Source organism: Parasteatoda tepidariorum, chromosome 11 (genome assembly GCF_982258835.1).
Source record: "Parasteatoda tepidariorum strain Cologne lab strain chromosome 11, Ptep-v5.0, whole genome shotgun sequence".
Lineage (NCBI taxonomy): Eukaryota > Metazoa > Arthropoda > Arachnida > Araneae > Theridiidae > Parasteatoda > Parasteatoda tepidariorum.
The window spans coordinates 87,397,465-87,412,227 of record NC_141765.1 but is presented as its reverse complement, the minus strand read 5'-3'; the positions used below and the strand labels follow the sequence as shown (position 1 = coordinate 87,412,227).

The following is a 14,763-nucleotide window of genomic DNA, read 5'->3' as shown; positions in this document are numbered from 1 at the left end:
AAGAAACTAACCCTTTTAAATGAAATAATGTAATTTTTATGTAGAGAAAACTGGAAAATAAAATTCTACTTTCAAAGCAGATTATTTCTTTTTATACCTATGTTAAAAAAATAGACAAATTAAAAAAAAATGCGCAACTATTTTTTTCTAATTTAAATGGCATTTATTTTCCAATTTGATTTTTCATATTGCACGTTACAACAAGCATCTTGCGTTCATCTTTTAATTTCTAAACAATTCTAAATTATTTTTCAGGTATTTTATTTTATAACCGTTGTTGAACAGCCAACCCAAGTTTTGAGTTTACAACTACTACTAATTTTCAACTCCGTAACCTTGCAATTTTGAGCCGAATCCAGAAGGCAAGGACACTCTTTGATCTAATATTGGGAGAAATTTTTTTTTCGTGTAGGACTTTTTGATGGAACTAACCTGAATTTGCGTTGCACTGAGAGGAAAATCACGACCCCCCACCCCTGGTTAGACTCACGGCAAGGGGACTCTTACCCCCCCATGATTCGTCTACCACTGAGGATATGTGCAAAAATTGTTTAATCAACCAGCCATCAATGGAATTCGAACCCGGTTCACCCCAAATGGGAAACGAGAGCTCTATTCCCTGAGCCACCACAGTTCAATGTGTTTTACAATATTTTATATCCGTGGTTGAACAGTCGACCTTCTAATATATTTTTCTCTTTGTAGCGTTCAAATATATGTCCAGTAACTCACCGTTTTATTTTCTAATTTTGGATTATAAGATTCTGGTTTTAAATAAATAATGTAATTCCAAGACATGTTCGAAATCTTAAAACGTGGTGCAAATATATTTAATAAACTTAGTTTAACATACTTCATAGGCAATGTTAGTGCTGTTATTGATCATATAGTTCAAGGTTAAGATACGACGGTATTAAATAATTTGTTTGAAATTAATTATCAAAGAATAATCACTGATTTTTTCAAAATATATTTTGCAGTAGAAAGTGGTATACTTTTTGTGATGCTACTAGATAGATTTAATGAAAAGAAATTTAAAAATACAATTAAATTTATATTTGCTTGTATTTACAAGCAAATATATTTAACAATGATGCAAAAATTGAGACATATAATACTAATAATTAAAAAAAAACTTTATTTTAAATTTTTTATAAAAATTCAAATTATCATTTGAGTTTCGTGTAGAGAAAAGTTAGACAAAACCAGGTCTTAAACTTTTCTATTTTTTCTAAACAGTTATTTGAATAAAATTGCATGACTCTTTATTTGAAAGAAAAATTAGCTCTTTAGATCGGAAATGCTATTCAATTTAAAAATAAAACATATTTTGGAGCTTATATTAATTTTTCAGAGGTATGCTGGTACTCAGTTGCATCAAATCTGGTTAGTAAAAAATAGAGTATATTATAAAATATTGAAGAAAAGAAAACGTTGTTTTTTGCACTGAAACGTTTATTTATTGGATTAAATAAATAAAAATAACGTTTTTATACGAAGAAACAAATGAAGGTTTAAAAATCAAGAAACATAGGAACTTTTGAATTTAATATATTTCATAGGAACTTTTGAATTTAATTATATAACATTAAATGAACTAAGTAAGTTGATCAGATTTAAAAACAGAAATCGAAATTGAAATTTTAATCAAGTTTCTCTGTATTTTTACTGGAGCCTATTCTTTACAGTTGAGGCACTGTACCTAAATGTTTCGGAATTTTGACTAGGCCAAACTAGAAGCATATTGTTCGGGTTTACCTGCCAACGCCATTTACGAGTCTTAACATATTTTAAATTTGATTCAAAACCTGTCTTAATTACTTAAAATTATACGTTAAGGAGGTGTTAGCAGATGTGGAACTCGCAGAAATAAAATTTTTCAGCAATAGAAATTACAGAACAAAATCGGTAAATGAAAAATCGAAACTTTTCTTACTAAATTTTTCAAAACATTGCATAGTCATGCATATAGCATAAATTGTCTTCCATTAATTTTGAGTATACGTCAAATTTTTATTTACTAATTTATATTCTTCCTATTCAATTCTTTAATGTGATAAATTTTCCTGTAATCTAAGAAATAAAATCTATTTTGATATTTAATGGAAAAGTATTTATGTAGTAACTATAACTATATTAAAAAAGGAAAAAAAGTACTTCGCCTTAATTAACATTTATCGCACTTAAAGGCAAAGATAAAGGAAAATGAAACAAATAAGTAAGCAATTAAAAAGAATTTAATAAAATATGAAAGCGATACATTCGTTGTTTAACTAATAATTAGATTAATTACTGTAGTGAAGAGTTATATGCATTAGGGAAATGGGTTGTAATTTTCCCAGGTAATAAAAAACATCTGTCACTTTTTCGCATACTATGAGACTAATACTTCATTGTGCTTTTAACGCATTTATCGAAGAATTGGGGTTTGTGAAGGTTATGAGTAAGAAATGTACGTAATCTTCAGTGAAAAAACACTATATTAACTATAGGGTATGTACTGTAAAGTGATGAAAACAACTTAAAGTAACTACTAAAAAATAAAAAAGAAACAAAAATTGTATGATTAAAAAAAAGAATTTTGCGGTTAATAGCGCATTATTTTTTCATGACATTTTAACGTTTTGGGAGTCTTTCATCCATATTTTAAACAAAATTTGATTGCTAAAATTTGCTTTTAAGTCACTCTATAATGTTTTAAAATTTAAATTAAGATCATTGCAAAAGTAAGACATTTTATTGCTTATTATTGAAGTCATAGCAAAGTTGATGTGTAATTCCTTTTAGTTTAACTTTCTAATATTGCTGAAAAATATATCTACATTTTATTCACAGTATTTAAAAATTTTATTATAATAAACGAAATAAACATATTTCATAATTTGAAAATTTTGAAATAAATTCAAAAATATTTAAAAAAAATATAATTATTTTTTTCATGTTTAAATCAAGTATACTATAAAATATTAGTTTTCGTTAAGTTTTTAAAGTAAAGCATTTCTAAAATTGTGAAAAATATAAATAAACATAGGGAATTAGCACTGTATATATATTTTTCCTTCTTCTTGGACACTGCAGCCTATGACAGGCCAAGACTGTCCCAATAAGTTTTTGCCATCTTGATCTATTCTGTGCTATGGCCCTCCAGTTAGTTATTATCTTTAGGTCCCTCTCAACTACGTCTAGTCATCTAGTCGGTGGACGACCCCTTTTTCTTGTACCTTCTGGTTTAAAAAAAGCTACATTTTTGGCGGGGTTTTGGTCTTCAGATCTATGTAGGTGTCCCATCTATCGAGTCCGATTGGCCTTAATAACATAAACTATGTCTGGTTGTTTATACTTTTTATATAACTCATGATTGCAAAGGGTACGCCATTTGTTATTCTCATAGACTGCAAAAAAAAAAAAAATAATAATTCTTCTAATTATCCCTCTCTCAAAAATCAGCAATTTGTTCTCCTCTTTTTCATTAGGAGTCCAGCACTCACTACCATATAGGATCACAGGCCGTAAGAGTGTTTTGTATATGTTAATTTTTGTCTTTTGTTAAAGAAATATACTTTTTAGTTGGCTTTCTTAACCAAAGTAGCACTTGTTTGCCATTGCTAAACCGCTATCGATTATATTTTTTCCCTACTTAATATTAATTAATTTAACTTGAACTGATCTACTATATTGTAATTAATTTATTACGGATAAACTATCCGTAATAAATTAATAGCAATAAGCAGTCCTTCAACCATTCTTTCATTCTGATGAAATTATTTTTCTAAAAGTAATCACATCATAATCATCATAGTTGGCCAGACAACCCAATGTGGGCCAATGCCTTCATCTGAAGATTTCTTCATAAAGACTTCCGATTTAAATAACAAATAGGAACTCGTTCCTTTCAAATGATGACGAAACCTTCAAAAAGCAACCTTACCCGACCTAACGTATATATATATATATATATATATATATATATATATATATATATATATATATATATATATATATATATATATATATATATATATATATATATTAGAGAAGTGAGTAAATAGAATAAAGTAGTAGTATAGTAAATATGAAAGACGTTCCGTACGTCAATACGTGTTTTTTAATTATAAAAAAGAAGACAAAAAGCACATAATGAAAATCGTAAATTATTATCAAGCGAGGCAAAAACGAAAGCGAAATTTAAATTCGATAAATTATAAATGAGGAAGGCAGATGTACAGAAAAGCAAAGCCTCTTTCAAAGCTGGGTGAAACTGGAAGGCGTATTTTATAATCGTCTTAAAACTCCTCGCATTTTTTACTACAATCAAATAAGCTTTGATATTTCGTACACCTGTCTTCCTCACCTCTGATTTGACAGATTTCGATTGCGTTTTTGTTCTTTCCTAGCTTAGATAAACAATTTGTGACCCGCAAAGAAAAAAAAATTGTCTTAATGTTTGATAAGGATTCTATAAATATACATTAAGGGAACTCATTACGAAACACCTTGCTTGTTAAAACACTGAAATAGAACAAGAAATGTTGTCTTAAATTATTTGTCATGAAAAAATTTCTTGTTTTTACACAAAATGCACAGCTACTTTATTTGATGCAGGATTATCATGCTTTAAATTAATTGGTAGTCATAATTTTTCCTTAATCACATTTGATTGCTTACTTCTAATCTAGTTTTTTTAGAAGTGAGTTTATATAATTCGGCACTATTAATTTATTTCAAAGGTTTTAAATTTTAATTTTTAGATTATTATTAATATATTTTGGATTGTTGAATACTATGCAAAAAATAAGAATTCTTCTCCAAAAATAATATAAAAGTAATTTTAAGAGAAGAATTCGGTACTGTTAAATTATTTCAAAGGTTTTAAATTTTAATTTTCAGATTATTATTAATATATTTTGGATTGTTGAATACTATGCAAAAAATAAGAATTCCTCTTCAAAAACAATATAAAAGTAATTATAAGAGAAGAATTCGGTACTATTAATTTATTTCAAAGGTTTTAAATTTTAATTTTTAGATTATTATTAATATATTTTTGATTGTTGAATACTATGTAAAAAATAAGAATTCTTCTCCAAAAATAATATAAAAGTAATTATAAGAGAAGAATTTTCTTGGGAATACGTAAAAAAAAAGATGAAGAAATTAAGGAAAAAAGTAAATTAATGTTTTCATTATTTAGCAATTACATGAATGATTTTCAATAGCGTTTTCTTGAATGCATGTTTAGAAAAGGAAAGACATTAAGACGATTTCCTACCTTTTCTATCCTAATTGCTTAAATTAACCGGTAGAAATTTATCTTAAAACACAAGCAACACGTTCCCCTATGAATATTTTTCTTCTTGTTTATTTCAAAAAAAAAATATTTAGCTTGATGTTCAAGAAATTCATGAAAATTGTGTTATACGTTTCTAAATGGTTATAACCAACACATTAGAAGCGTCAAAACAGGTGCAAGTTTATTCCCACGAAACTTGATTCTCATAAGGTTCATTAGGGGCAATATTTGCCTGGGGGTAAAAGTATTTTATTCTACTGAATTTAGAACGTGGGATATTTTTATATAATTGAATAATATGCTACAAATGACTACACTCAAAGATAGCTTATGGTGTCAAATGACTGCTTATATATACATTTTAGTAGCAAATGAATCAACTGTATATTAGTAAAGACTTAAATACCTTTCTATAGACATAAATTTTTATTAGTTCTCAGAGAATGAATTTATTTCATCGGTTTCTTAGTTTTATTGAGTGAAATTAGTGGGTCACCTATTGTAGAGCCTATTTTATCGTCATCTAAAGTATTATAAGCACAAGGAACCGTAGAATTATTTTGATAAATTGGGATTACTTAAAAATGTCTACAAAGGCATGCATAGATATGGATTTAATTGCGAAGTAGCGATGATATTTAGAAAGATGTAATAACTATGTTTTATTAAATAGCGAATAACTTGTAGCAAACATTTGCCAATACTGAAACTGAAATGATTAAGAATACTATGAAATATTAACCTACATTATTCTTTAGTTATATGGATGGAGAAGTAATACAAGATTTATGAAACAAAATGCAGTAGTAAATTAGAAATTGTCAACTATCTGAAATATTGATACGTGTAATTGTAATTTTTAAGTAACTTTATCAGGGAAATATGAACAATTATTTTAAAAACAACATTAAATAAAATGTAAGGCACATAAAAAAAGGAATAATACTCAATAATAAGTTATAAGTAAGTATCTGTAACAGAAAACTTTTATTAAAAATGTATTGGTAATTAATATTTAAAATTGTTCATCATAATTTTCAATCCATTTTTTCATCTAAAATTACTTGAATGTTTAACAGTTCATATTTCATAATTAGTTTTATAGACACATTTTATTCTTTTATTTGTCACTAAAAGTTTAAAAACTTCTGTAATCTTCGAAATCTTTCTTTTCTTATAATATTTTAAAGTAAAACTTCGCATGAATTTTCTGTTAAAATCTTTTATTCATTTATTTAAATTTCCTTCCTTTCCTTTTTTAAATTTCTTTTTTCTTTTCTTTTTCTCAGGTATAAATTTTTAAGATTTTTTCTTTTAGTTTTTTTTTCTTCTTCTTTTTCTTCTCAGAAAAATTAGAATGTTTTTTGAAGTGTTGGTGTTAATATTTGGTGTTGTTGTTAATATTTTAAAAGCTAATGAATTCAGAAGTTGACGATCTGAAAATTCCTGTTAGAGAACTGTGGCTAAAACACTAATATCCGGTCATGAAGATAAACTGGTAAGTACTAGTTTATAGTAAAAAGAGAAAGACGGAAAATGTTTTAGAAAATTTATTAGTTTGTTAATTTTTATACCTTGCATTTGACTTCTCTTACCAATAGTATTGTATCAAACACAAAGTAAACACTAATATGAAAGAAGGGTTTTTCTTTAGATGTTTGAGTGCGCCGAGTTTAAATATGTTATTGTATATACACTCATGTCCATAAATTAAGGATAATTCAGAATCACACGGAAATCAAACTCTAAAATTAAAATTTCACCTGTAGAATTATCACACACATCCTGAAGAAGAATATGCAAATTACAGGAAACCACTAGATGATGCTGGTAGTACGTTACAATGACAAGAGTGTAAGAGAGGGGTATATAAGGAATGGTGGCAAAGAAGTAAAATTGTTCACAAGCGCTTTAAAAGCCTTTCAGTGCAATAACCACACAGTTATGGCACAAAGGAAGCATTTGGATGATTTTTTGCGTGGCTGAATCATCGGACGACTGGAATGTGGACGTACCCAGCTTGAAGTATCCGAGGAACTTGGAATCACCCAGAGTGCCCTCTCCAGGCTTTGGCAACAATTCCAAGATGATGGTAATGTGAGAAGACGTTACAGCACAGGTCGCCCCCGAGTTACAACGCCGAATGAAGACCGGTATTTGGCAGTTACTGCCAAAAGAAACAGACGGAGCACAGCATCAGACCTGTCTCGTCAGCTCTCTTCAGCTACCAGTACGACAGTTTCAAGACAGACCGTGTACAGACGCTTAGGGCACATTGGTCTATATGCTCGTAGGCCTGTCAGATGTGTTCCACTTACCGCAACTCACTGTCGCCTGCGATTAGCCTGGAGTAGAGAGCATGCATTGTGGACACCGCAACAGTGGTCTTGTGTGATGTTTTCCGACGAGTCCAGGTTTAGTTTGCAGTCTGATTCTCACCGGACTTTCATATGGAAAGCGCTAGGTACCCATTACCACCAAGACAACACCATTGAACAACACCGTTACGGTGGTGCAGGATGGCTCGTTTGGGGAGGAACTATTCTTGGTTCCAGAACTGACCTGCATGTTCAGAGTGTAACGATGACAGGCCACATCTATAGGGATGTCATTCTGGAACAACATGTACGTTTGTTTCGGGGTGCCATGGGTGCTGAATTTCTGTTTATGGACGACAACGCCCGTCCTCACCGTGCAAACATTGTAGACGAATGCCTTCAATTGGAAGATATCACCCGTATGGATTGGCCAGCATACTCACCGGACTTGAATCCAATAGAGCATGTGTGGCATATGCTTGGCCGACGAATTGCAGCCCGTCAACCCCCTCCCATCTGTCTACCGGACTTTCGGAGAGCATTGCTTGATAAGTGGTGTAATATTCCCCAAGATCAGATTGATAATTTGATACTCAGCATGCCTAGGCGTTGTACGGCCTATATTGCATCGTCCGGGAGACATACTCCGTATTAACCATTATACTAACCATGTTATACTGATTTTTGTAAATAGGTTCCTTTTTGATATTTGCTCCAGGGAGTAAAAATCGCATTTTTTATTAATTATGTCAAACCTATAACATCTTTTTTCCTCTTTACCTTTTGTTTAATACATAGACTTTACAAAGAAGTCAAATTTGTTTGGCTTCTGTCTCTTTCTGTGCCTTAATTTATGGACATGAGTGTATATATAGCCAGATGATGCCCAGATGATTCTTAACACAAAAGATGATATATATAGTTTAAAATTATAGCTTTGCTTCAAGGAAAACAGTAATCAAGTATTTAAACTGTGCATCAAGCATTTAAACTGTGTCTTTTTTTAATTTCCTCGGCAGAAGAACCATGAAGCCATATTAAATGGCTAAAAAAGTCCATGGTTTTTTGAACCATAGTTTTCTGAACATTTTAATAGACTGTCTATTAAAGTGTTCAGAAAACCATGTTAAATGACTAAAAAAAGTCAATTAATAGACTTAAATGTTTTTTTGTCGATTTGTTTCATTTTGGAAAATTATTCTTATACTTACATTGCAAATATTGAGCTACGTTGATTACGTTGTAGAAAAAGTTCTGATCGAAAAATTTCTGTGGATCATTTGGTATGACAGGTGTATCCGAATTTTTAAGTGGTGTCTTATGAATAACTCTTCCAGATTCACTTTTCCGATTTCCATATCTGACTGATGAACGAAATGAAAAGGGTGTATATCCTTCTGAGGTGCTGACTGTCTGAATAATCAAGAGCAGCACAAGCACCAATCGCTCCAGCATCCTAAAATAAGACAGAGAAGAATACATACTATCATTCTTTATTTCAATTCAGGTTATAAGAATATAAATTATGGCATTTATTAATTATTTTTCTACTTGTGGTGCTTGCACGCAAAAAAAAAATTAATTCCCTTTTTTAGTGCTTGAAAATGTTTATGGCCTTTCACTAACATCATGGTAATTCTCATTTTCTTTTCCTTGCATTTTTTATAACGTTTTTGTATTTTAGAGAGATTTTTCGGGGAATTTTGGCGCTAATAGATTGGTATTACAAGCAAACTATAAATCTTTTCTTTCTTTATTTTTTAAATTTTCTGATATCGAAATTTTTTTTTTTATGAAAAAGAAAAAAAAAACTAGTGCTCCAATCAAAAATATTATATTTATGAAAACATTATATAATAAATATAAAAAACGTAAAAAATAAGTTTCTTTAAATTTACTTTTGATTCAAGCAAAAAAATAATTATAAGATTTTTTTTCTTTCCAAAAATAAATATTTGAAGAGGGTTAAATTATCTGGAACTTTTTATTTAATAATATATTTCTACTTTTTGAGACAAATGAAAGAAAACATTTAAAGCTTTCCGGTTTGATAAAATTAAAAAGTTGTTTTGAATTTAAAAAAATAAGTGATAGAGGCTGATAAATACTATAGATGATACATCTTTTTGAAAGCATCAGGTTGTTTTCGATGTACATGTATTTGATAGCCACAAACACAATGTAAACGAAAGCACATCGTAGAGGGGAATTAATTTGCATTTGAAATTTTGTAATAATATTTTTAGTGTTTTTGGAACTGGATATGAGATTTTTATGAGGGTTTAGATTCGAAACTGTTTTCCAATATTGGACGATCTAGAATTACAAGCTTTTAACATTGCGTGTATGTTTAAAATTTTATTTTGTATTATGAACTTTATTTAATATTTAAATATTTTGGTTTCCTACAGAAATAAATTTAAATGTTGTGTACTATAATATATTTATAAAATTTTGAAATTTTCTTTTTGTCACTAACGTCGTATGTTGAGCTCTCAACAAAATAACTGCAGAACATTATAAAATTCAATGTGAAATTTAATCACATGTTAAATCGTTAGATTTAATTTAAATTCGTTTGATAAATGATTTGAATAAGAAAACAATGTTTCAAAAATGTAGTAAATGTTAAAAAATGCAGTAATAAGAAATGCAGTAACTTCAAATATGCAGTTATGAGTGACTTTCGATTGCAGTAATGCATATCCACCCCCATAATACATGTAAGCTCAGATATATAATGATTTCATTATATTTGAAACATTTGTTAGCTCAAAAACGGTTCGGAATGTATTACTGAAGCATTTGTTTACTCTTTAAAATGAAGAAATGCAACTCTGTTAGTATCTTACATTGAATTTAATGAAATACCTTATAAGTATTTCAGAAACGTTTAAAATGGTATGAAGGAGTGATATAAAATACTTTTCTTTAAAAATTATATTAGACATAAGATTAATTTAAACAACATAACGCAAACCAGATTAAATGATAAGTGTAAGTTATAGAGTTAACCAAAATTCAGTTCGTAATTGACTAATAAAGGCATAGCTTCATGGTCTTTTCTCTGGTCTCTGGGATTAGAATTGAAGGAGTGAAAAAAATCCTGCTTATTCCCAGGTATAAACTGTTTTTCTGGAAAGAAATTTTGAAATTTGAATTTTCAATGTGCTATTACTGCTTAAATTTGTTTTATTTCCTAGATAGAATAAAATTCAATTTAGCTATATAAAATAGTAGGATATCAGTATTTTATGAATTAAAACTATAAATTTTCTAGTTAAACATTGAAGTACTAATGAAAATAAATATTGATTCAAAAATGTTGATTTCATACAAGATAATAAATGTGAAATCTAGTTTTTTTAAAAAACAAAAAACAAAAATTGGAATTCAATGTTAAATACGTTTAAATATCTTATATTTTTATTAGTGCATATAAGCACACGACACCATCTGTGGAATGAAATTAAAATATGAAAGTGACTACATATTTTGTCACTTATTTACGTAAAAAGAAAAAAAAACTAATAATTTTTAAGACGAAAAAATACGCCGATTTTTCTTTATTTATGTAATACATTTCAATTAGGTTTTTTTAATGGATATAATTCAGTTGAATGTTTTTTATTAACGAAAAGCTTTTTACAGTATTAGTTACTTATTCAGTTTTTTTTTCTACATATTGTATATTTTTGCCATAGATTATATGTTTTTGCTATATATATTCCACTTCTCGTGAACTTTCTTATACAAAATATTTAAAAAATTGAGAAATTTTAAAAAAACAATATTAAAAAGAAACTGGGTTTTAATACTCGGCATTTAAAAATGTTACTTTAATTAATACATTCGTATAACAGATGTATGTCAGAAAAATTAAACATTTATGCTACCATAATTGCCAAGAAAATAAAGAAATACTATTCAAAATAATGTAAATAAGTTGATTATCCTTTTGTAGTTATGGTGCTCAAAATAATTTTGCAGACTTAGCATTTGGTAAAACGCTTTGAAAAATAACTATAAGTCTTTTGGTAGCTTTTTTAATATTTTACGATTTCTTAATATGAAACTTTAAAGAATTTCAGCTTCTCTCTCTTTATTTTAATATCAAAAACTATTTTGACTGATATTTTACAAAAAATATATATTTTTTTATAAAATAACAAGTTTTCTTTAAAAATAAAGGTATGAAGTTAAAAAATAATTAAACTGTAATTGACTTTTAATGAAGAATTGTATGTTTTTAGGTGAAGTATTAGGGAAAAATCCAATAAAAATTATTGCTATTAAAATGATGAATAATAAACAGTTTGTATGCTTACTGTAAAAAAAGAGTCTCTCAAAAATTTGATTAAAATGTAAAAAAATTGCTATGAAACAATTAATAGTTGATTTTTGAAAAACTTCCTGTATTCGAAATTGAACCCCATCTCCCAAACCCATATTTTCATTGGTTATATAAATCCTGATATGTTTTCGAGGAAAATATTTTTTTTTCAATTCATAAATGGAGTAGTTTGTGATTTGAATTTAAGGGATTAAGGATTTGTATAATAATAATAATAATAATATGAAGAAGAAGAAGAAAAGAAAGAGGAAAAAAAAGACAAAGAAGAAGAAATTTTCTCTATCAAAATTTATATTTACTTAAACTGAAATATAACGATTTTTTAAAAGGCTTGTATTAATACTAAACGGTATTGTTCCCTCTTAGAAAAAAAATTATGAATATTGTGATACCATCTTCCATGTATGTGAATATGTTAGCAAAACACTTGTCATATTTGAACTTGATTTCCGTTGTTTAATTTCATTGTTAAACTATTTATTTCAAATAAAAAAACGGAGAAAGAAATTTAAAAATGAAACTAAACAAGAGAGGAAGAATTTTTTTAATAGCCCTTATATTTTAGAAACATAATGTTACTTGAGTTATGTTTCATATATTTTCCTTATATGATTTAAAATTTATTAATCGCAAAAAATTTTTTTCTTTGTAAGATATGATATGAAAAACTATTTCTACATTATTTTTCAAGTATTTACGAGAAAAATTATTTTCTGTATTTAGCTGCATTATTTTTACTATAAAACACATAATACAAATAAAATTTATGATGAGTAACATGTTTGAAAGAAGACTTTATTTTTTAAGAAAATGGATCTTTAAGGTAAAATAAAACTCTAGAATCAAGTGTACTTGAATTAACGAATAAAGCTAATTTAATTTTCATCATAAAGCTAATTTAATTTTCAATTAATTTAATTTTCACAGATGTAAGGAAAGTAAAAAAAAAAAAAAATGCGGATTTAGGCGTATTTATTTACTTCTATTTCTATTAAACTATTTATTTTATTTTATTTGATTTTATTGCTCTTTAACGAAATAAAAATTAATTATTAATTAAAGATTTTAATAATAATAACGTTAAAATAAAAATTTTAGGACTAAGATGAAGATTTTAATTATAATAATTTAATAATTATAAAGATTTATAAATTATTATTATTTTAAGAAACTAAAAAAACAAATTATGAGATTTTATTTATTCAGAAATAATTTATTTTTCTTTATTATGTAAAATATTTGCAAAAGTTCGAAATATATTACTTGAAACACGTAATTAAAACAAAGGAAAATTTCACAATGCAAATATATTTTGATAACACAATAATTAAAATTTGTAGAATTCTTAGCCTGCTGAAATTATCTTTGTAACATATTGTTTACTATTTTAAAAGTATGAAATTTTTTAAAATATATCCTTAAGTAGTATACGTTGCGATGAAAATTTAAAATTAATAATTAACAAGAAAGTTTCGAAATTAATTACTAAGGCATGTATGTGCAAATAGTAGGCAGTTAATATATATAATTCTAATATCATGTTACACTTACGCGTCTAAAAAATATTCGCAATTCATATATTAATTTACAGAAACATATAACTAAATTATTTGATTTTTTTGTTGTTTAAGTTAAATCAATTTTAAATAATAAAATATTTTTAACGAATAAAACTCTATCAAAATGAAAGCATACATACATTTTGAGTTTTAAGATTCTATTTACGAACGCCTTAAGAGAAAGGGAGGATCACGTTTCGATCATAAACGGACTCATTCACTTTCAAATAGGTCTTGCCGACCCCTTTTTCTCATTGCAACACAACAGTTCAAGAAACGGAAAGTGTCGGAAACGTGGAAGAATAAGGGGTAAACCCAATATCCGGGAAAGTAACTACATGCTTGATCCGGGTTCCAAACTTAGTGACACTAGTGACCCACAAGGAAGGGCCAGTGTGATGACTTTCTAAAAATACTTATCTATTGACTGAAGCGGAAGGAATTTTTTATCACCCGTACATTCTAATAATGAGATCCATTTCCTTAAAATCACTTAGAAAGCATAACTTAATATATTACGATATATATGTTTTCAATTTAACAAACAGAAGGGTACATATGTGATAAAGAAGTAATAAGATAAACGTATGAATTGCTTACACATTAGTTTTTGTTTTTTACAACGTTGGGTTTCGAAGTAGTAATAAATAATTGGTTATGTAATCTTATTACTTTCTTGTATCAAAAAATTGAAGGAAGATAAATGTAAAATTTAGTAGGAAACAAAGAATAATAGTAAAATATATTTCCTTAAGCAAATTATAAAAAAAAAATTATAAAGTATATGTTTTCAATTTAATAAACGGGAGGGTACGTATGTGATAACGATGAGCAGTAATAAATGATTGGTTATGTATTCTTATTACTTTCTTTTATCAAAAAGTTGAGCGAAGATAAATGTAAAATTTAGTAGAAAAAAACGAATAACAGTGAAATCTATTTCCTTAAAAAATTATAAAATATATATTTTCAATTTAATAAACAGAAGGGTACATATGTGATGAAGAAGTAATAAGATATACGTATAAATTGCTTACACATTAGTTTTTGTTTTTTACAACTCTGGGTTTCGAAGTAGTAATAGATGATTGGTTATGTAATCTTATTACTTTCTTTTATTAAAAAATTGAGGGAGGATAAATGTAAAATTTAGTAGGAAGCAAAGAATAATACTGAAATCTATTTCCTTAAAAATTTCTAAGAAATTATAAAATATATGTTTTAAATTTAATAAACAGGAGG

At 27.4% G+C, this 14,763-nt stretch overlaps 1 protein-coding gene across 1 annotated transcript in view; it reads right to left on the bottom strand.

Annotated features, from left to right (window-relative positions):
* LOC107438529 (trypsin-1) overlaps positions 1-14,763 on the bottom strand; it is a 65,413-nt gene that overhangs the window by 23,646 nt on the left and 27,004 nt on the right. The window contains exon 2 of the mRNA XM_043040643.3: positions 8,820-9,064. Coding sequence (XP_042896577.1) covers positions 8,820-9,064 — 245 coding nt within the window. The remainder of the gene's footprint in view (positions 1-8,819; positions 9,065-14,763) is intronic.